The sequence below is a fragment of the Rhinoraja longicauda genome, chromosome 43, assembly GCF_053455715.1.
Source record: "Rhinoraja longicauda isolate Sanriku21f chromosome 43, sRhiLon1.1, whole genome shotgun sequence".
Lineage (NCBI taxonomy): Eukaryota > Metazoa > Chordata > Chondrichthyes > Rajiformes > Arhynchobatidae > Rhinoraja > Rhinoraja longicauda.
Window position 1 is genome coordinate 1,391,410 of NC_135995.1, and position 24,188 is coordinate 1,415,597.

At 46.6% G+C, this 24,188-nt stretch overlaps 1 protein-coding gene and 1 long non-coding RNA gene across 2 annotated transcripts in view; one reads left to right on the forward strand and one right to left on the reverse strand.

Moving 5' to 3' along the window:
* Window positions 1–907: 907 nt before the first annotated feature.
* Window positions 908–9,579, reverse strand: LOC144612171 (uncharacterized). The gene is made up of 3 exons (XR_013549632.1): window positions 9,260–9,579; window positions 8,822–8,939; window positions 908–6,580 (listed from the first exon to the last, which is right to left on the reverse strand). It is a non-coding gene; the product is annotated as an uncharacterized LOC144612171 (long non-coding RNA).
* Window positions 9,580–13,957: 4,378 nt separating this feature from the next.
* Window positions 13,958–24,188, forward strand: part of LOC144612132 (uncharacterized) — a 28,669-nt gene continuing 18,438 nt past the window's right edge. Inside the window, exons 1-2 of the mRNA XM_078431693.1 lie at window positions 13,958–14,113; window positions 17,937–18,085. Of these exons, the coding sequence (XP_078287819.1) occupies window positions 13,958–14,113; window positions 17,937–18,085 (305 nt within the window). The remainder of the gene's footprint in view (window positions 14,114–17,936; window positions 18,086–24,188) is intronic.

Sequence of the window (24,188 nt, forward strand, 5' to 3'; positions counted from 1 at the left end):
GCGCCCACTCCACCTACTACTCTCAAATAATTCACTCTGGCTCCGGAAACCCAAAAGCACTCTTCTCTACAATAAACAAACTCCTCAGCCCCCTGGACACCATCTCCCAATCATTCACAGTTGACAAATGCACCACTTTCCTTTCATTCTTCCAAAGCAAAATAGACAACATCTACAGCACCTTAACCACCAACGCACCTGCTCCCCCTCAAACCACCTGCCCCCCCTTATCCTGTCAACCCCTGCCTCAGTTCTCCCCAGTCTCCACCATCGACCTCTCTGACCTCTTCACAGGAATAAAAACTGCCACCTGCTCTCTGGACCCCATCCCCTCCAGCTTTGTCAAGGCCTGCCTTCCTGCTCTCTCTCCACTTATCACTGCAACAATAAACTCCTCCCTGTCCACTGGCATCGTCCCGCCATCCCTCAAAATCGCTGCTGTCACCCCCATTCAAAAAAAACCTGGTCTCAACCCTGACACCCCAAACAACTTCAGACCAATCTCCAACCTACCCTTTCTGTCCAAAAGTTTTGGAATGTGCTGTAGCTTCTCAACTCAAATACCACCTCTCTACCAATAACCTGTATGAAACTTTCCAATCCGGATTCCGCTCCAACCATAGTACTGAAACTGCGCTCCTCAAAATCACAAACGACCTTTTCCTCTCCTCTGACGCTGGCAACCTCAACATCCTCATCCTACTTGACCTCAGCGCCGCCTTTGACACCATAAATCACTCCATTCTCCTCACCCGACTTGAAACCTCCTTTAACATCACCGGCACAGCCCTATCCTGGATCAAATCTTACCTCTCTGACAGGCACCAGTTCATCTCCATTAACAACTGTAAATCCCCCACCGCTCCCCTCCCCCAAGGTGTCCCCCAAGGCTCAGTCCTTGGCCCCCTCCTCTTCATCCTCTACCTGTTCCCCCTTGGTCAATTAATCCGCCGTCATGGTCTCAACTTCCACTGCTTCGTCGATGATATCCAGCTCCTCATCTCCACCAAGTCAATCTCCACCACCACACACTCTACACTGACTAACTGCATCACTGAAATAAAATCTTGGCTTCAATCAAATTTCCTCAAACTCAACTGCAAAAAATCTGAAATCATCATCATTGGTCCAAAAATGAACACCAAATCCAACCAAAACTTCATCCTCAATATTGATGGTCTCCCAGTATCCACCTCCCCTCACATCCAGAATCTTGGAATCATCTTTGATCAAACCCTCTCCTTCGACAAACACATCAAACACATCACAAAGACAGCCTTCTTCCACCTCAAAAACATCGCCCGTCTCCGTCCATCCCTCTCCTCCACAGCTGCAGAAACCCTCATCCACGCCTTCATCACCTCCCGTCTGGACTACTGCAACAGCCTCCTCTATGGCTCACCCTCAAAAATCATCAGTAAACTTCAATACATTCAAAACTCCGCTGCCCGTCTACTCACCCACTCCCCGATCCGTGACCATATCACCCCCGTCCTTTACAAGCTCCACTGGCTCACCATCCCCCAGAGAATCCAGTACAAAATCCTCCTCATGACCTACAAAGCCCTCCATAATCTGGCCCCATCCTACCTGACTGACCTCCTCCACAGGCACACTCCCACCTGCACCCTCCGCTCAGCTGCTGCCAACCTCCTGTCCCCCCCCCCCCATCCGGACCAAACTGAGATCCTGGGGGGACAGGGCTTTCTCCATCACTGCTCCCACCCTCTGGAACTCACTACCCCAAACCGTCAGAGACTCCTCCTCACTCACCACATTCAAAACATCACTGAAATCTCACCTGTTCAGCACTGCCTTCAACCACTGACCATCACCTCACCTTCTGTCTCCTTTCTCTGTTCGTTTACTTATTTATCTATTTAATTTCTTCTCTATGTTCTAGTAATCCCTGTAAAGCGTCTTTGAGTGTTTGAAAAGCGCTATATAAATGTAATGCATTATTATTATTATTATTAAATGCAGTCTGGAAGAAAGGTTTCAGAGTCCAGCTCCCTCCATCAACACCAGAGGACCTACACGGGATAGACGCTGTAGGAAGAGTTTCACAGACAACACCGGAGAGAGGCCGTACACATGTTCTCACTGTGGGAAGAGCATTCCTTATCTCCGTCAGCAGAAAGCTCACACCTGCCTTGAAATGTGCTCCGTGTGCGGGGCATGTCTTTAAAAACTCAGCAGCTTTCAGTTGAACAGAATCACAGAAAAAGGTCACCAATTTTCAGTGTTATTATTTCCTTTATATTATTTCATTTTATATTATTTCAGTTTTTTCCCTTTGAATTACTTCGAGTAACTATTTGTTTTCCAACAGTATTAATATTGGCACTTGCTGTATTTCCCTCTTTATGATGATACTTTGTGTGGAGAAGTCTGGGGTATAAGGGATGGGTCCATGGTTTCCCACTCCCTGTGTGAATTGGGGACCAGGGACGGGTATCGTTGCCGCATGTCCGACCCTCTCTAGACTGCATCTACCGACTGGGATAAAGTGCCCCCACTGGGATATTCTGACTGTGCGGGATCACTGGGATCGGGGCTGTTGTGATGCAGTCTGGTTATCGTACTGGGTTCATCAACTTGGTGATTGATAAATCAACCCTTTTATTGTTGCGGCAAGTCAGGAGTGACCCAAAGAGACTGTCATTCCTGCCCTCACTGCACTGTTGCATTTACCACGGCAGAGTTCCTTACAAGGCACTTACGAAGGCACCCTGAACCCTCTAGACTAACGTCAGCTGGACAACCTTCTTCCTCCAGAGTGAACACAGATCCACAATGTAAACTTGAGCAGCGTCCTTTCACACCATCTGACGGAAGGAGTGGATTTGGAAAATCAGGTGGTATTCGAGCATGGACAAATGAAAGACGGCATGAATGTGGGAAGAATTTCACATGGGCAGGGCACCTCCACCAACACCAGCGAACCCACACCGGAGGGAAGTCGCACAAATGTTCTGACCTGGGAAGAACTTCAGATACTCAGGGATCCTCCAGAAACGCCAAAGGATCCACTCTGGTTGTCAGAGTCCAGTAATACTCATAAATCTGGTGCACTTGGGAGTTTGCTGCTGGATGGCCGATTTTCTAGGCTGTTGCATGTTGTCCACATTGTTCAGTTTAGTTTAGAGAGCCCATCGAATCCGCACCGACCTGCAATCCCTGCCCATTAACTATCCTACACACACTAGGGACAGTTTACATTGATACCCAGCCAATTAACCAACAAACATGTACGTCTTTGAAGTAGCGGGAGAAAACGAAAGATCCCGGAAAAAACCCCACAGAGGTCACAGACAAACCCATAGTCAAGATAGAACCCGAGTCTCTGGCGTTGCGAGGCAGCAACTCTACCGCTGCCCCACTGTGAAACCGTTCAAATTGTTCCAATGAAGCAGACAAAATCTTTTGGAACAGCATCACGTCTGAGTGTGGTGCAGTCCTTGAGGTCATCATTAATATGGACAATTTCAGATAACCAGCCTTTCCAGTTTGTATCAGAACTGGACACATCATCTGACTGCATCCAGTTCTGATCAACGGTCATTGATCTGAAAAAGCATTTTTCAGAAGACATTTGAACATGGATAAGAAAGGTCAGAGGGCTATGGGCCAAACGTGGGCAAATAGAGGAGGCATCTGGGTCAGCATGGTCAAAGTTGGGCCAAAGGGCCCGTTTCTATACGGCCTTGAAACATGAACTGTTTCTTTCTCCACAAGATGCTGCCCGACCGGCTGAGTATTTCGAGCATTTCCTGTCATTATTTATTTGTTCTGTCTTCGTCTTTATTCGTTGCCCAGCCCCGAGTTGACTTATTTGAGATGTAGGTCGTCCCCAGCTTAGGAACGCACTAAAGTGCAGTCCATACTCGACCGAGTGTTATCGTCCGGGTTCCCAATCTACAATATTGAAACTACTGAGGCTTGTCTATCAGATCACAGCGCTATTACTTTTGATGCATCTCTGCCTTTATCTCATCTCCCTGTTCGTTACTCCGCTACATAAATGCACTGACTGCCAGTAAGTTCTCCGAGGCTCTCATAGCTGCCCCCAACATCTGCACTATTGAGGCTTCTCCCCCCCATCTCAGCACTGAGGATCTCATCTCTTTATTTAACACCACTTGCTCTTCCATCCTGGATTCTGTTGCTCCTCTTAAAATGAAAAAGCCTAAGCCCAAAGGTCAGCCTTGGCTCAATGACACCACCAGTGCCCTAAGAAGGGAGTGCAGAAAATCAGAACGGAGGTGGAAATCTGATAAGCTTCAAATTTCCTTCGAAATTCTGAGAAACAATCTTCTCAAATACCAGGAAACAGTAAAGTCTGAGAGAGCACAATACTTTTCTGACCTTATCTCCAAAAACTCTCAAAATTCCAAGATCCTATTTAGCACTATTACCTCTGTCATATGTCCCGCCCCCAGTACCAGCTTAGTTTGGGTCCCCTGCTAAGTGCGAAGAATTCTCTAAATTTTTCACCAGCAAAGTCAAGAACATTAGAATGAATATTTCCCCTCCCACCCGTGACCTAGCTGTCTCACTGGTCTTTGCTCATCTAAATTGGACTATTTCCAACCCATCACTCTATCCTCCCTTGCAAAGCTTGTCTCCACCATGAAACCTGCAACCTGCCCCCTTGACGCTGTCCCCACTACCCTTCTGAAGGATGTCATTGCAATAGCCGGTCCCAGTATCCTCTCTATCATCAACAGTTCTCTGGCCACTGGCACCGTTCCAACCTGTTTCAAGCACGCGGTGGTCCAGCCCCTCCTGAAAAAACCTAACTTAGACCCCACCTTACCTAGCAACTACAGGCCCATTTCCAAACTGCCATTCCTGTCAAAAGTCCTTGAAAAGGCAATTCTAAATCAATTAATGCCTTACCTACACCAAAATACAATCCTGGAAGGTTTCCAGTCAGGTTTCAGGGCCCACCACAGCACAGAGTCTGCCTTGTTGAAGGTACACAACGACCTGCTTCTCGCCATCGACACCGGCGACTGTGCTATCTTGCTCCTTCTCGACCTCAGCGCAGCGTTTGATACAGTGGATCACACCATCCTTATTGACCGTCTCCGGTACGGGGTTGGCGTTGATGGCACTGCCCTGAGTTGGTTCATTTCCTATCTCAAAAATAGGAGTTTCTCCATAAACATAGGCAATTATTCCTCTTCCCCAGCTAGCCTCTCCTGCGGGGTTCCACAAGGCTCCATCCTAGGCCCCATTCTCTTCTCTCTATACATGCTCCCCCTCGGCCAAATCATTCAAAGGCACGGCATTTCTTTCCACTGCTATGCGGATGACACACAACTTTATCTCCCCCTTAAACCCAACAACCGGTCAAATTTAATCAGCCCCATGCACTGCCTTGAGGACATAAAATGTGGATGGCACAGAACTTCCTTCAACTAAACGAGAGCAAGTCTGAGGTCATCCTATTCGGCCCCCCCGACTCCATCAAAACGATAACAGGCAGCCTTGGAAGCCTATCCCCCCCTGGTCAAACCGCACGTCAAAAACCTGGGCCTGATATTTGACTCGGCATTAAAATTTGACAGGCAAGTAAACGCTGTGGTAAAGGCCAGCTTCTTCCAGCTTCGTACCATAGTGAAAATCAAACCATTCCTCAAATCTGACGACACTGAAAAAATCATTAATGCATTCATTTCCTCCCGCTTAGACTACTGCATCTCCCTATACACTGGGATCAGTCAATCATCCCTGTCCCGCCTACAATTGGTCCAAAACGCCGCAGCGAGACTCCTGACGCGTACCCGTAAAAGGGACCACATCACCCCGATCCTGGCCTCTCTCCACTGGCTCCCAGTACGGTACAGAATCAATTTCAAGCTCCTCCTAATCACATATAAAGCCCTGAACGGGCTTGCCCCCCCCCTTATATCAAAAATCTTCTATCCCACCACTCTATCTCCAGGTCCCTCAGGTCGGCCGATATGGGGCTACTCACTATCCCGCGGTCTAGGCTTAAGCTCAGGGGTGACCGCGCTTTTGCGGTTGCAGCTCCAAGACTGTGGAACAGCATCCCTCTCCCCATCAGAACTGCCCCCTCCATCGACTCCTTTAAGTCCAGGCTCAAAACCTATTTCTACTCCCAAGCGTTTGAGGCCCTCTGAGGGGGCGCTGTGAACTGTTTATGTATTGTGCTGTTATGTTTATGTGCCATTTAGTTGTTCGTTTATTAGTACCTGAACTGATGTACAGCACTTTGGTCAACGTGGGTTGTGTTTAAATGTGCTATACAAATAAAATTGACTTGACTTGACTTGACATATACATGAGCGAGTGTGTGGGAGACGATGGGATAGATTTACCGGCTGCTGCGGGCCTGCAGGTATCTTCTGCCGTGTGGGAGCTCTGTTCACGGCCGCATGTTGGGAACGGTTCCCAGGAAGGAATCCTGCCGTAACCGGGGGGAACGTCCTTCACCGTCTCCAAAGCAACTTCTTGATGCATCTAATGCATGTGTTATGTCCCAGGCCAGCTGTGTGCTTCCAACACAACACCACATCTCAGTCACAACTGGTACTCTGACTTCCACAGTCTGCAAGTTTCAAACATCACAGTTTCAGCACAACCTCACCATACACCCAATTAACACATGTTGTATGAAGGAAGGACCTGCAGATGCTGGTTTAAACCGAAGTTAGGCACAAAAAGCTGGAGTAACTCAGTGGGTCAGACAGCATCTCTGGAGAGAAAGAATGGGTGTCGTTTCAGGTCGAGAACCTACTTCAGACTGATCGGTTTGAGACCCTTCTTCAGACTGATGAAGGGTCTCGACCCGAAGCGTCACCCATTCCTTCTCTCCAGAGATGTTGCCTGCCCCGCTGAGTTACTCCAGCATTGTGTGTCTATCTTCGGTTTAAACCAGCATCTACAGACCGCTGGGTTGCAAGCTGCCCAGGCAAAATATGAAGTGTTGTTCCTCCAATTTGCGTTTGGCCTCACTCTGACAATGGAGGAGGCCAGGACAGAAAGGTCAGTGTGGAAATGGGAAGGGGCAGTAAAGTGTTTGGCAACTGGGCGATCAGGTAGGCCCCTGGCACAAATACATATTGTACTTGCTTTATCTTTCTCTTAATATTATCAATCTTTACAACAATATTCCATTGTAGCAACAACAGAAACACAGTGCAGGAACAGGCCCTTTGGCCCACAATGTCTGTGCCGAACATGATGCCAAGTTGAACATGATCCATATCCCTCCAATCCCAGCATATCCATGTGCCTTTCCAAAAGCCTCTCAAACATCACTATTGTATCTGCTTCTATCACCACTTCTGGCAGTGTGTTCCAGGCACCCACTACGCTGTGTAATAAACATCTTTCCCAGCACATCTCCTTTAAACTTATCTCTTTTTGACCTTAAAGTTATACCGGTCTTTGAACTTTCATCAACCTTCACTCTATTGATGCCTCTCATAATTTGATTTACTTCTATCAGGGCTCCCCACAGCCTCTGACGCTCCAGGGAAAACAATCCAAGGGTTTCCAACCTCTCCTTGTTGCTGATCCCCACTAATCCAGGCAGCATAACAATATTAAAACACTGAGTGATACCAGCAATATTTAAACATTTGATTATTTTACTGTTCACTTCAGCTACCTCTTATACATCCCACTGACTAATGTATTAGAAATAGGTTCAAACATTAAGACCTTTCTGTCATGGGCTCCTCCAGTGCCATAGTGAGGCCCACTGGAAATTGGAGGAACGACACCTCATATTTCGCTTGGGCAGCTTGCAGCCCAGCAGTATGAACATTGACTTCTCCAACTTTAGATAGTTCATCTGTCCCTCTCTTCCCAGTTCTCCCTCTAACTTCCTGTCTCCACCTATATCCTTCCTTTGTCCCACCCCCCCTGACATCAGTCTGAAGACGGGTCTCGACCCGAAACGTCACCCATTCCTTCTCTCCTGAGATGCTGTCTGACCTACTGAGTTACTCCAGCATTTTGTGAATAAACATTAAGGAGACTCGTTCCAGACGAATCAGTGACATATTGCATTGCATGTTACGAAATATCAATTAACTACAAAAAAAATTCTGCTGTTGGATTAATTTCAGGAGAATTACTTTTCCTAGTTAGCTTTCTGCTAACTTACTGTTCAGAGCAGATAAAATAGGGCATTACTAGCGCCAGAGACCTGGGTTCAATCCTGTGTATGGGTGCTGTCCGTATGGAGTTTGTACATTCTCCCCTTGACCTTGGCCAAAGGCTAAGATAGGGTGGATGTGGGGGACGAAGTTTCCACTAGAGTCGAGGACTGGAGGTCACAGCCTCAAAATTAAAGGACGTTTCTTTAGGAAGGAGATGAGAAGGAATTTATTTAGTCAGAGGGTGGTGGATCTGTGGATTTCTTTGCCACAGAAGACTGTGGAGGCCAAGTCAATGGATATATATAAAGCAGAAACAGATTCTTGATTAGTACGGGTGTCAGGGGTTATGGGGAGACGCCAGGAGAATGGGGGTAGGAGAGAGAGATCAGCCAGGATTGAATGGCGGAGTAGATTTGATGGGCCGAATGGCCTAATTCTGCTCCTATCACTTATGACCTGCGTGGGTTTCCTCCAAGATCTTCTGTTTCCTTCCCCACTCCAAAGATGAACAGGTTTTTTAGGTTAATTGGTTTGTTATAGGTGTAAATTGTCCCGAGTGTGTGTATGATAGTGTGTGGGGATCGCTAGTCAGCGCAGACTCGATGGGCCGAAGGGCCTGTTTCCGCGCCGCTGTATCTCCAAAATAAAATAGAGTCCCATCCCGACATTGAAACACTTACTATTGACTTGAATCCCAATAGATTACAACACCACCTGTCTGATATCCTTTGATTCGTTGTTGGCAGGTCACAACATCAAAATGAACGCGTAAAGCAAAGAACCGCAGATGCTGAAAATCTGAAATAAAAATAGAAGAAAATTAAAACAAAAAACATTCAGCAGGTTAGACAACAATTGTGTAAAAATAACCAGTTCAGTTTGGGATCAGAGACCCTTCACCAGAGTAGGAATGAGCAAAAAAGGCAAGTTGTTTTTCAGTTGCAGAGAGGGGTTGGGGTGGATTGGTGGATTAAAGGGGAAATCTCTGATGGGGCAAGAACAGACGAGAAAACGTAGTATTTGGAGTCAGCAATTAGAATAAGATGATAGTACAGGGAACTGCAGACCAGACTAGACTAACAGAACAATAAAACGGACGTGTATGAGATTAAACTCACCCAGAGAGTGGTTGCAATAATGGGACACGCTGCCTGTGGTGATGGTGGAGGCTTGAACTTCCCTGCAGCTGCAGGAGGCTGCTCCACTACAGGGGGCTGCTGCACTGCAGGAGATGCTCCACAGCAGGGAGCTGATGCGCATCATCGGGAGCAGCTCCATTGCAACACCAGCTCCGTTGCAAGGAGCTATTCCACTGCAGGGAGCCATTCCATTGCGGGAGCTGCTTCACTGCAGCAGCTGCCGCTCGAGCACCGGTCGCCCTGAAGTGGACAGCTCGAGCCCCGTCGCGAGTCTCCCGCCATCTTCGCTTTCGCGCCGCAGGGGGGCGGGGCGGGGCTTGGCGTCAACGTCAACGCACGTCAGCCCTCCACACGTCAGCCCTCCGCGGCAGTGCGCCTGCGCCACTCTCTCTCTCTCCCCTCCCCCACCACCCCTCTGGTTGAAGCGAGGTATAGATGAGGTGAGATTTAGTTGAGGTAAAGTTTAGTCGGGAGGTTTAGTTGAGGTGAGGTGGGGTTTAGCCAAGGCGGTTCAGTGAGGTGTGAGGTAAAGTTTAGCAGAGGTGAGGGTGTAGTTGAGGTGTGGGGTTTAGTCAAGGTGAGGTTTAGGTTGAGGTGAGGTTTAGTTGAGGTAAAGTGTAGTTGAGGTGTAGTTTAGTGAGGTGTAGTTTAGTGAGGTGCAGTTTAGTGAGGTGCAGTTTAGTGAGGTGTTGGGGTTTAGTCTAGGGAAGGGGTTTAGTCCAGGGAAGGGGATTAGTGAAATTTAGTTAATTGAGTTTTTTTTTTAACAAAGTTTATTTCTGATTTTTATTAATACAACTTTGATAATTCAATGCATGAACACATTAATGCTGATAAGTATCCCCCCACCCACCACCCCCCACCGACAATACCATTCAATATACTAAACATAAAACACAAAGAAAAACAAAAACAAACAACAACAAAAAAAACCCCAGAGAGGAGGGAAGCAAAAAAATCGGAATGTTAAGACATATCAGGGACCATTCTAATATTTCAATTCCACTCTTAATTACATACACATATATCAAAGACGCTACCCAACCATAAAATTATCACAGCCTAAAGCATCAATACAACTAAGAAAAGGTTGCCATATCAATGTAAACTTGTCAGCTGATTCCCTAACAGTATACCTAATCTTCTCCAATTTAATAAAATACAACATATCCCTAATCCACTGCAAATGTTGGAGGGTTACAATCTTTCCATCTGATCAGGATTTGTCGTCTGGCCACCATCGTGGCAAAAGACAAAAGATTTCGTTTATTATTATTTAATGCAAGATTTTGTGTTACCACACCGAATAAAGCAAGGGGGGCTGATGGTTCCAAAGATTCATTGGTAGTTTGGGAGAGCATATCAAATATTAATTGCCAAAAATTAGATAACTTAGGACAATCCCAAAACATGTGAATTAAAGTGGCTTGGTTCTGCCTGCAACGGTCACACGTCGAGTCTATATTGGGTGTAAATTGGGCTAGCTTAGCTTTGGTCCAGTGCAATCGGTGGAAAATCTTAAACTGCGTAACAGTATGCTTCATGCATATCGAAGATGTGTATATACCCCCAATCATCTTTGACCAGATAAAGTCTGAAATTGTCATGCCCAGATCCCTTTCCCACTGCTCTTTTAGGGAGTTAAGACTTGCCATGTTTTCTTTTATTAGTAAAGAACAGATGTCACCTATCTTTCGCTTTCTGATTGATGTAATGTTATTAATTGAGTCTAGGAGTTTGTCTGAGGGCTGTGAAGGGAATTGAGTGATATTAGAAGATATGAAACTGCGAATTTGCATATACCTAAAGAAGTGTGACCTAGAGATATTGAATTTCTGAACAATCTGCGCAAAAGATGCAAACAAACCATTTATAAACATGTCTTTAAATGAACAGACCCCATGATTGAGCCAAGCACTGAATGAAGCATCTGTCGAAGGTGGCAGAAATGCATGGTTCGTTACAATAGGAGCGAGTATTGAGAATTTACAGATATCAAAGGATTGTCTGAATTGCTTCCATATTTTTAAAGAATTAATAACAACTGGATTAGAAGTGTATTTGGTAATAGGCTCTGGATATGGCAGACCTGAACATAATAAGGCGGCTAATGAAGTGTTCTTACAAGAGTCTCTCTCTAGAATTAGCCAGTCAGGTACAGTGGTTAATACATTTCTTTCCATCCAATAAGAAAAACTTTTAATATTTGCTGCCCAATAGTAGAATTGAAAGTTTGGCAGTCCAAGCCCTCCCTGCCGATGAGGTCTCTGTAGTATAGCTTTGCGTATACGTGGAATCTTTTTATTCCAAATAAAGGAAGAGAGCTTTCTATCCAGAGAAATGAAGAACGTTTTAGTTAAAAAAACTGGTATACACTGAAACATATAAAGAAGCTTGGGCAATATGTTCATTTTTATAGTGTTAATCCTACCTGCCAAAGATAGAAGTAACAGATCCCAACAGTCAATATCCTCTTTAATAGAGGACATGAGAGGGGGAAAGTTTGCTGAAACAAAGGTCTTTAAATTTATGTGTGACCCAGATACCGAGATATTTTATTTTGTCCATGCACACTTTAAACGGGACCGTACGTATAAACAGGGATTCTCTTGCTGCCAGATTTAAGGGCATCAACTCACTTTTTTGTGTGTTAATTTTGTAGCCAGAGATTTTGCCAAATTTACTTAAGAGATTAAGAACTGCAGGAAAAGATAAGGAAGGATCAGACAAATAAAGTAACATATCGTCTGCATATAGCGAAACTTTATGTTCCAACCCTGCCCTTGTAATACCTTTAATATCTTTATTGCTACGTAAGGCTATAGCCAACGGCTCAATTGTAATCGCAAAAAGGAGGGGGGACAGTGGACAACCCTGTCTTGTCCCTCGTGTCAGTGAGAAATAAGGTGATATATTATTATTAGTACGTACTGCCGCCATTGGCGAGCTATATAAAATTTTGATCCATGATAAAAAAATTGGTCCAAATCCAAATCTCTCAAGAGTATGAAATAGATAGTCCCACTCCACACGATCAAAAGCCTTTTCAGCATCTAGAGATATAACCACTTCCGGTCTGTCGGGTGGGGAAGGGCTATAAATTATGTTATACAGGCGCCTAATGTTGAAGGAGGATTGCCGACTTTTTATGAAGCCCGTCTGGTCTGGTGAGATTATTGTTGGAAGAACCTTTTCAAGACGGCGAGCGATCAGTTTTGCAAAAATTTTGCTGTCCACATTGAGCAAAGAGATAGGACGATAGGAGCCACATTCCCGTTGATTTTTGCCCTTTTTCAGAATAAGTGAAAAGGTAGCTTGTCGCAATGTTTCAGGCAGTGAACCAACTGACAAGGAATCATTATACACAGATTTTAAAATGGGAGCCAATTGATTAGAAAATTTCTTAAAGAATTCTGTTGGATATCCGTCTGGTCCAGGGGATTTTCCACACTGCATACTCCTAATGGCCGTCTCAATTTCTTCTGTTGAAAATGGAGACTCTAGCTCGGCTGCTGCCACAGGGTCTATGTGAGGGATCTCAACACTTTCAAAAAATGATTTAATTAATTGGTCATCCTTCAGCGATTCAGATGAATATAAGTTACGGTAAAACCTCATAAAGCGTGTGTTGATGACAGAATGATCCATACAGATCATACCAGCTTCATCCCGGATCTCAGGGATTGCCTGACTTGCTGCTTTTTGACGAAGTTGGTGTGCAAGGATCCTCCCTGTTTTATCGCCATGCTCATAGTAAATATAGCGGGACCTAATTGAGTTTTAGTTGAGGTGAGGTTTAGAAGGGGTGAGGTTTAGGTGTGAGGTGGAGTTTAGTCGTGAGGTGGGAGGTTTAGTTGAGGTAAAGTTTAGTCGAGGCTAGGATTGGGCGTGAGGTGAAGTTTAGTCGAGGTGTGGGGTTTAGACGAGGTGAGGGGTTTAGTCGAGGTGGGGTTTAGGTTGAGGTGTGGTTTAGGAATGAGGAGATTAGTCATGAGGTGTGAGGTTTAGTGGAGGTAAGGGGTTTAGTGGTTTAGGTGCGAGGTGAAATATAGTAGGTAGGTGTGTTTAGTTGAGATAAAGTTTAGTTGAGGCAAGGACATAGTTGAGGTGAGGTTTAGCTGAGGTGAGGTTCGGCTGAGGTGAGGTTTAGCTGAGGTGAGGTTTGGCTGAGGTGGGGGTTTGGCTAAGGTGGGGTTTGGCTGAGGTGGGGTTTAGTCAAAGTGAGGTTTAGGTGTGAGTAGTTGTTTAGTAGTGAGGTGTGATGTTTAGTCGAGGTGAAGTTTAGTCGACGTGAGGTTTAGTTGAGAGGTGTTTAATTGAACCAAGGTATAGTGAGGTGTGAAATTTAGCTGAGGTGAGGTTTAGCTGAGGTGAAGTTTGGTCGAGGTGATTGAGTTTAGTTGAGGTGAGATAAAGTGTAGTCGAGGTGAGGATTTAGTCGAGGTGTGAGCTTTAGTTGAGGTGAAATTTAGTCGCGGCACAGTTTAGTGTGTTGAGGTTTAGGTGTGAGGTGAAGTTTAGGCGAGGCGAGGTTTAGTAGTGAGGTTTAGTTGATGCAAGGGGTTTAGTCCAGGCGAGGGGCTTAGTCGAGGTGTAGAAGTGAGCGCAGGTGAGATGAGGAGAAGTAGGTATCTGAGCTCGGGAGGAGAGACAGGTGCTGCTGAAGGAGACGAGACCATGTCTGGGATGCAGGGCTTAAGAGGTGAATCTCCAGGGAGCTTTGACATGGAGAGCGGGCAGAAGATGCCAGACAAATGTCCTCTAGGAGGCCTGGAAATGGGGAAGATGTTGTTGCTCCTTCTCAGACCATCGCAACCCCAGGAATTGGTGTCGGTGAGGAGTGGATGAGTTCCCTGTGCTCTGGAGGGGATCACTGACATTAATATTGATCTGGGAGGCCATTTAAACCATCTCCCTCATCCTTCTAGTTGTCTGTCTCCATCTGGCAACTTTCCTCAGCTGTGAGGAAAGAATATTAACCTGAAACATTCACTCTGTTTCAGGCAGATCACGCCTGACCTGCACTCTAAATGCAGTTTCCTCTCTTACTGTGATATGGTTTATTACTTCTTGGAATCAATAATGTGTTGATCTTGCTGGAATGCAATTAACAGCTGATTTCTTTCAACCCTGGAAAAAAATTCATTATATTCTGAGAGAAGAAATATCTCATTTCTATCCTGAAGAAGTTACCCTTTAATTTTGTTGTGATTCATTATCCTGGAAATGTCCTGTATTAAATTAAAAAATGATATTTTTTAATCTGTTTTGAAATTAATATCTGATAATTAAGATTATGCTCCAAAGTGTATCAGGTACAATGTTTGTTTTTCCAGGATCCTGACCATTTCAAAGTAATTAGAAACATAGAAACATAGAAAATAGGTGCAGGAGTAGGCCATTCGGCCCTTCGAGCCTGCATCGCCATTCAATATGATCATGGCTGATCATCCAGCTCAGTAGCCTGTACCTGCCTTCTCTCCATACCCCCTGATCCCTTTAGCAAAAAAGGCCACATCTAACTCCCTCTTAAATATAGCCAATGAACTGGCCTTAACTACCTTCTGTGGCAGAGAATTCCACAGACTCACCACTCTCTGTGTGAAGAAATGTTTTCTCATCTCAGTCCTAAAAGACTTCCCCCTTATCTTTAAGCTGTGACCCCTGGTTCTGGAAATTGCTGACTATTTTACCAAGAAAGAGTTTGAAGAAATAAGTGACTGGGAGAAGCTCTATTCTAAGAATGTGAAGCGGAATTACGAAGCCATTCTTGCCGTTGGTTTGTACAAAATATTATATTGTGGCGCATCGAGAGAGGCCCGAAATAAAGGCGAGGAGCCGGGTACTTTGGGGCGTTCGGTTTATTTCTCAGTTATCAGGCTGGGCGAGTGCTGGAAAGGCTTCGCGCCCAAAACTTTGTCCTTATATACCTAATACAGGACCGCCCCCCTGGACTGGTCCATTCCCGTGCCGAGGGGTCGGTAGTGGTATGGTATGGCCCGACCCTTGGGAGCTGCCACAGGACCCCCCCCCCCCAGAACCGGAGGCACGAACCGCACTGGTGGTCGCACAACCCGACCGGACCGCGTACGGAAATCGGTCGACAGAGGGGCCGGCAGAGGCACAGTTGGAGGGACAGGTGGTGGGACCCGCAAAGGTGGGCGACCTCCGGCAGGGGAACCGCGCCTTGCGAGGACACACGGTGGCCGAGAAAGTCAATTGTGGCCACGTCGAAGCGGCACTTGGCAAGGATGATAGCCAACCCGTGCTCGCTGAGCTGCTGAAAGAGTTGCCGGAGGTGGGCACAGTGCTCCTGCCGCGAGCGGCTGGCTACCAAGATGTCGTCGAGGTAGACGAACAGGAAATCCAGCCCGCGACACACGCCGTCCATTAACCGTTGGAATGCCTGCACGGCGTTCTGGAGGCCGAACGGCATCCGTATGAACTCGTACAGTCCGAACGGCGTGATGATTGCCGTCTTGGGCACATCCTCCGGGTGGACCGGGATCTGGTTGTAGCCTCGCACCAGACCCTCCTTCGAGAATATCGTGGCCCCGGCCAAATGGGCGTTGAAGTCCTGGATGTGGGGCACGAGGTATCGGTCCTCGGCGGTAGCAACGTTCAGCCGCCGATAATCCCCGCAAGGTCTCCAGCCCTCGTTTGCCTTGGGGACCATGTGGAGTGGGGATGCCCATGGGCTGTTGGAAGGGCGAACGATCCCCAAGGACTCCATCGTGCGGAACTCCTGCCGTGCCAGGCATAGCTTCTCAGGCGGCAGTCGGCGTGCTCGTGCATGGAGTGGTGGGCCGGTAGTTACTATATAATGGACCACCCCGTGCTTGGGGGTCGACGACCAGAATTGCGGGGGCCATAATATCCTGGAATTCCGCCAGAACCCGAGCGAAATGGGAGTCCACGGACGACAGTGGGCGTACAACGGGCTCATTCAGCCGCAACGCAATGGGCTCCATCGTGGCGGCGTGGACCAAGCGCTGCTGCCTGACGTCCACCAGGAGAGAATGAGCCCGCAGAAAGTCAGCCCCGAGCAACGGCTGGGAGACGTCGGCGGTGGTAAACTGCCACATGAAATGACTGGCGCCGAAAACGATGTGGACCGTGCGGACGCCATAAGTCCGAATGTGGCTCCCGTTTGCAGCGGTGAGGATGGGCCCTCGCTTCCCAGAACGAATGTCCAACAGCGAAGGGGGCAGGACGCTCAGCTCCGCCCCTGTATCCACGAGGAAGCCGCCCCCGGAACGCCGATCCCAGGTGAAAGAGGCGGTGAATCTGGCCGGTCGCCACGGGGACTATTGGCAGCCGCCCCGGTGTTTCCCGGGAATGTGCACGGCTGGCGGCATTGTCGGGCTGTAGCACCTCAGCGCTGGTGGTAATAACACCAGTGCCTCCGACTGGTGCTGGCTGGAGCCTGCAGGTGCATTTGCAGGTGCATTTGCAGGTGCATTTGCAGGTGCATTTGCAGGTGCATTTGCAGGTGCATTTGCAGGTCAAGTCAAGTCAAGTCAAATTTATTTGTCACATACACATACTCGATGTGCAGTGAAATGAAAGTGGCAATGCCTGCGGGTTGTGCACAAAAATAATTACAGTTACAATAAATAAAGTTAATAAGTTACTAAACATAGCACCAAAAGTGTCGACAAAAATTTAGTCTCTGGGGTTATCAAAGTTGACAGTCCTGATGGCCTGTGGGAAGAAGCTCCGTCTCATCCTCTCCGTTTTCACAGCGTGACAGCGGAGGCGTTTGCCTGACCGTAGCATCTGGAACAGTCCGTTACTGGGGTGGCAGGGGTCCCTCATGATCTTGCTTGCTCTGGATCTGCACCTCCTGATGTATAGGTCCTGCAGGGGGACGAGTGTAGTTCCCATGGTGCGTTCTGCCGAACGCACTACTCTCTGCAGGGCCATCCTGTCCTGGGCAGAGCTGTTCCCAAACCAGACTGTAATGTTGCCGGACAGGATGCTCTCTACAGCCCCAGAGTAGAAGCAATGAAGGATCCTCAGCGACACTCTGAATTTCCTCAGTTGTCTAAGGTGGTAAAGGCGCTGCTTAGCCTTACCCACCAGTGCGGCAATGTGCGTTGCCCACGTCAGATCCTCTGCGATGCGGACTCCCAAGTATTTGAAACTGCTCACCCTATCCACAATAGACCCATTTATCTCCAGTGGCGTGTACGTCCTTGGATGTTTAGCCCTTCTGAAGTCCACAATCAGCTCCTTTGTTTTAGTGACATTCAAGAGGAGGCTATTGTCCTGACACCAGAGTGCCAGATCAGCCACCTCCTCCCGGTAGGCCTTCTCATCGTTGTTGGAGATCCGGCCCACCACCACAGTGTCATCAGCAAACTTGATGATGGAGTTTGAGCTGAACCTGGCCCTACAGTCATGTGTGCACAGGGAGTACAGTAGGGGGCTAAGGACGCAGCCCTGGGGGGATCCTATGTTCAGGGTGAGGGAGCTAGATGTGTGTTCCCCCATCCTGACCAGGTGCATTTGCAGGTGCATTTGCAGGTGCATTTGCAGGTGCATTTGCAGGTGCATTTGCAGGTGCAGGACTCGCGATGGCCACCGGGGGCAATCTCGCAGGCCTCCGGGGCATAGCTGTCACTCCTTCCACAGCTCCCCCGCCCGACCGGAGAAAATCGGGCGCTCCTCGAGTGACGTTAGGGCGCTGACGTCATCACGGCGCGCCGCCCATAGCGCGTCCGCGCGCCTGCCGAGGGCCCGGGTGTCAACAAAAGAGGCGTCTGTGAGCTGCAGGCGAATGTCGGCCGGCAGCACGTGCAGGTAAGTGTATTCAAACATCAGGCACGGTCTGTGCCCGTCGAGCAACGCGACCATCTCCTTCAGGAGGCTAAATGGGCGCCGGTCACCGAGGCCTGGCATGTGGAGGAGCCTTTCGGCCCGCTCCATTCGGGTTAGCCCGTAGGTTTGGAGCAGCAGCTCCTCAAGGGCTTTATATTTATCGTGGGCCGGTGGGTCCTGGAGGAACTCCGTGACCTCTTCGGCCGTGTCCTGGTCAAGGGCTCCCACCAGGTGGAAAAAACGGGTGAAGGAAATTCACATTAGTCAGGACACGGTGTTGGGTAGACTGATGGGACTGAAGGCTGATAAATCCCCAGGGCCTGATGGTCTGCATCCCAGGGTACTCAAGGAGGTGGCTGTAGAAATCATGACACATTAATAATAATAATAATACATTTTATTTATATAGCGCTTTTCATATACTCAAAGCCGCTTTACAGAGATTTTGAGAACATAGGGAAATTAATAAATAGATAAATAAGTAAATAAATAAATGAACAGAGAAAGGAGACAGTAGGTGGTGAGGTGACCTTCAGTGGTTGAAGGCAGTGCTGAACAGGTGAGACTTCAGCGATGTTTTGAATGTGAGTGTGGGGGAGTCTCTAACGGTTTGGGGTAGTGAGTTCCATAGGGTGGGAGCAGCGATGGAGAAAGCCCTGATCACATTGGTGATCATTTTATTCTGGATCAGTTCCAGTGGATTGGAGGATAGCTAATGTTATTCCACGTTTTAAGATAGGACCTAGAGAGAAAACAGGGAATCATTGACCAATTAGCCTGACATCGGTGGTGGGTAAGATGCTGGAATAAATTATTGAAGATGAAATAGCAGTGTATCTGGATGGCAGTAACACGATCGGTCCAAGTCAGCATGGATTCATGAAAGGGAAATCTTTATTGACTAATCTTCTGGAATTTTTTTCAGGATGTAACAAGTAAAATGGATAAGAGAGAGCCAGTGGATGTAATGTATCTGGACTTTCAGAAAGCCTTTGATAAGGTCCCACACAGGAGATTAGGGGGCACAATTAGAGCAAATGGTATTGGGGGTAAGGTATTGACATGGATAGAAAATTGGTTCGCCAGGCTGGGACCGCAGCTATTTACAATTTCTATTAATGATTTAGATGAAGGAATTAAAAATAAAATTTGCAAATTTGCAGATGCCACAAAGCTAGGTGGCAATGTGAACTATGAAGAGAATCCTATGAGGATGCAGGGTAACTTGGATCGGGTGTGTGAGTGGGCAGATGCATGACAGATGCTGCATAATGTGGATAGATGTGAGGTTATCCACTTTGCTGGCAAGAACAAGAAGGCAGATTATTATCTGAATGGTGTCAGATTAGGAATAGGGGAAGAGCAACGAGACCTGAGTATCTTTCTACATCAGTCACTGAAGGTAAGTATGCAGGTAAAGCAGGCAGTGAAGAGAGCTAATGGCATGTTGACATTCATAACGAGAGGATTGGAGTTTCAGAGCAAAAGGGACTTTCTGCAGTTGTACAGGGCCCTGGTGAGACCATACCTGGAGGATTGTGTGCAGTTTTGGTCTCCTAATTTGAGGAAGGACATTCTTGTTATTGAGGTAGTCCAGCGTAGGTTCACGAGGTTCATTCCCAGGATGGCGGGACTGTCATATGATGAAAGAATGGAACGACTGGGCTTGTATTCACTGGAATTTAGAAGGATGAGAGGGGATCTTATACAGAAACATATAAAATTAAGGGATTGGACAAGCTACAGTAGATGCAGGAAACATGTTCTCGATGTTGGGGGTGTCCAGAACGAGGGGGCACAGTTTAAGAATAAGGGGTAGGCCATTACAACAGAGATGAGGAAAAACTTTTTCACCCAGAGAGTTGTGAATTTGTGGAATTTTCTGCCTCAGACGGCAGTGGAGACCATTCACTGGATGCATTGAAAAGAGTTAGATAGAGCTCTTAGGGCTAGCGGAATCAAGGGATATGGGGAGAAGGCAGGAACGGGGTGCTGATTGTAGATGATCAGCCATTGAATGGTGGTGCTTGCTCGAAGGGCCGAGTGGTTTACTCCTGCACCTATTTTCTATGTCTCTGGTCTTAATTCATCTGCCTTGTTACAAATGCTTCATTAGTTCACATAATAGAAAGTTACTTTTATCCTTCAAAACACTTTTCTTGGGGTTAACTCCATGCGCCACAGCACTGTTACCATTAAACATACTCTCTGCATTACATCATGCTTGTTATTACTAAATGCAAAATTATATTCCGTGGTCATGATTTTTCTCTTGATGTTTATAAATATCCATACAGTTCAACACCGCAGCCATTTTGAATTAAATAGCGGCATCTTACCCCGAAGATATTCATGGTGACCGACAAACATCATGAACGGATTTTTCACAAATCGGCCACTATTAATCTCTCACATTTTCAATGCTTCCATAGAGAGTAATTTTGGAAAAGGTAATTTTGCCAAGATCTTCTGCACAGCATCTACATCATGGTCGTATTATATTCTGAAATACTTTTAATAAGATAACATCTTTTGTGGATCAACAAGCATTTTCAGTAACGCCAACACCCTGATTAGTTCTTAATTTTGCAGTTTCCGTTTTAGTTTATGAAGCCTGCGGGACATTTTTTATTGACGAATACCCTGTGCATCGCCCACCAGTCTTCATGAAGGACACTGTTGTTGATTCCAATTGCCCAGATAGAGCTCGTTTAACTCTTCCGGAAGGTCTCGGCATTGCCACATCCAAAATTCGTAAAGCCGATCTTGGCATCTGGAATTAAGGGAAGGTTATTCCCAGGGGTGTACCTTTTGGACCCGATGGAGGAGAGGTTTCATGTGAAGAAGAAGCTACCAGTGGATATTCATGGGTGGTAAGTGACTCCAATAGTTCATGGAAAATGCTCAGCAGGTTTGATAACATTTGTTGATGAAATATCATCATCCTGAAATGTGAGTTGTGTTTTATCCTCCACGAATGCTGCCTGCCTTGCTGGGTATCCTGAATATCAATTTTTATTACAATTTTTTTGTAGCTGAATTATTTTGCATTCTAATCAGAGTCATCAAGTTTCTTACCAATAAAGAAATAGTTTGAAGCTAACTGAAAATATTTTCTGTAACTTAGATTCTTAATTACATGTTTCCATTTTCATGTGGTTGTCAATTTGAATAAAGACTGAAGAGTCTGTGCTCTTTGTCCTGTTCCAGTGATTCTCACTTTACTGCTCAGACTGGCATCCCTCTCCCTCACCCAATCTCTGAGCTGAATCAGTGCTCCATCTCCTTCCTGTTCTGCTGCTCCTCTTTCACCCTGATGTCTGACCTCCTTGTTTGAGAATGCATTGAACATTTCTGACCATCAGAAATCATTAGCACAGTGACATTACCAAAATTAAAGAACCTATTACAACCCGACAAAGCTCCTTGAAATTGTGCAAAATGTTTATTATATTCTTAGAGATTCTTTGCCATGTGTTTTAATTCGCGGGAATTTTGGAGTGTTCTGATATAAAAGTGTAATCAAGTAAAATAGGTTTAGTAGTAGTTAGTTGAAGGCATAATACTGGGAACTGTAAGCTTCACTTTTGTTTTCTTTATCAATGTGTTTTGTTTTTAATCAAGTATCTTTTTATAGATCAGTAAGGCTAACAATGACACTGAATACATTGATGCACAGGATGAATCTAAATCGAACTGGATGAGGTAAGGAAAGACTAACGCTGATCATAATAATAAGCAATAACTGGGTTATTTAAAAAAGGAGACACAAGAGACTGCAGATGCTGGAATCTTGGAGTGAAAGCAAAGTGTGAGAGGAACTCAGTGGGTCAGGCAGCATCTGTGCAGGGAATCAACAAACAACGTTTCGGTTGGGACTTTTTTTCAGACTGATGGAGTATAAGGGAATAAAGCTGGAAAAGAGAGGTGGGGCGGGGAAAAAAGCCAGTCAAGTGAGGGGAAAGAAACATAGAAGATAGGTGCAAGAGGTGGCCATTTGGCCCTTTCAGCCAGCACCGCCATTCTCTGTGATCATGGCTCATCATCCACAATCAGTAACCTGTGCTTGCCTTCTCCCCATATCCCTTGATTCTACTAGCCCTTAGAGCACTATCTAACTCTCTTTTAAATTCATCCAGTGAATTGGCCACCACTGTCTTCTGTGTCAGAGAATTCCACAAATTCACAACTCTCTGGGTGAAAATGTTTCTTCTCACCTCAGTTTTATATGGCCTCCCCTTTATTCTTAGACTGTGGTCCCTGGTTCTGGACTCCCCCAACATTGGGAACATTTTTCCTGCATCTAGCTTGTCCAGAACTCCTTTCATCTGAAGAAGGGTCTCGACCCGAAACGTCACCCATTCCTTCTCTCCCGAGATGCTGCCTGACCTGCTGAGTTACTCCAGCATTTTGTGAATAAACCCCTTTCATCCTTCTGAACTCCAGTGAATACAAGCCCAATCTTTCCTCATGTGGCAGTCCCGCCATCTCAGGGATTAACCTCGTGAACCTATGCTGCACTGCCTCAATAGCAAGGACATTCTTCCTCAAATTAGGAGACCAAAACTGCACACAATTCTTCAGATGTGGTCTCACCAGGGCCCTACACAACTGCAGAAAGACCTCTTTGCTCCTATACTCAAGTCCTCTTGTTATGAAGGCCAATATGCCATTAGCTTTCTTCACTGCCTGCTGTACCTGCACGCTTACTTTCAGCATCTGGTGTGCAAGGGACACCCAGGTCTCATTGCAATTGCCCTTTACCTAATCTGACACCATTGAGATAATAATCTGCCTCCTTGTTTTTGCCATCAAAGTGGATAACCTCACTTTTATCTATGTTATACTGCATCTGCCATGCATCTGCCCACTCACTCAACCTGTCCAAGTCACCCTGCAACCTCCTAACATCCTCTTCGCAGTTCACACTACCACCCAGCTTTGTGTCATGTGCAAACTTGCTAGTGTTACTTCTAATTCCATCATCCAAATCACTAATATATATTGTAAATAGTTGCGGTCCCAGCACTGAGTTTGCGGCACTCTACTCGCCACTGCCTGCCATTCTCAAAATGACCTGTTTATTCCTACTCTTTGCTTCCTGTCTGCCAACCAATTCTCTATCCATGTCCCTAAATACCACCAAGACCAAGGAGCTGATCATCAACTTCCGTAGGTCACATAACGGGGAATATGCCCCGATCTCTATCAATGGGGTCAGTGTGGAGAGAGTGTCCAGCTTCAAGTTTCTGGGCACTCACATTTCGGAGGACCTAACATGGTCCAATAACACTGCTGCGCTGGTCAAGAAGGCACAACAAAGACTGTTCTACTTAAGAACACTGAAAAAGTCTGGTCTACCCCAACAGCTGCTGACGACCTTCTACCGCTGCACCATAGAGAGCATCCTAACGCATGGAATCCCTGTGTGGTACCTCAGCTGCACGGAGGCAGAAAGGAAAGCTCTACAGCGGGTAGTCCATAGAGCTCAGAGGGCCATCGGAACACAGCTACCAGACTTGGAGGGCATCTACAACACACGATGCCTCAGAAAAGCCACCAGCATCCACAAAGACTCTTCACACCCCTGCAACAGTCTGTTCGAACTCCTTCCATCGGGCAGACGATACAAGGCCTTCTATGCCCGCACCTCCAGACTCAGGAACAGCTTCATCCCCAGGGCCATAGCTGCTATGAACCGGTCCTGCTGAGCCGGATGGCCACAACGCATAGATCAACTTGCACTTTACCCTGTCCAAAACTGTTACAACTGTTCGTTTCGTTGGGTTGCTGCTGTCTAAATTACCTAAATTATTGCATCGTATGGGAGGCGCATTCCCAATTTCGTTGTACCCCTGGGTACAATGACAATAAAGATATATTGTATTGTATTGTATTGTATTGTAATAGACAATAGACAATAGGTGCAGGAGTAGGCCATTCGACCCTTCGAGCCAGCACCACCATTCAATGTGATCATGGCTGATCATTCTCAATCAGTACCCCGTTCCTGCTTTCTCCCCATACCCCCTGACTCCTCTATCCTTAAGAGCTCTATCTAGCTCTCTCTTGAATGTATTCAGAG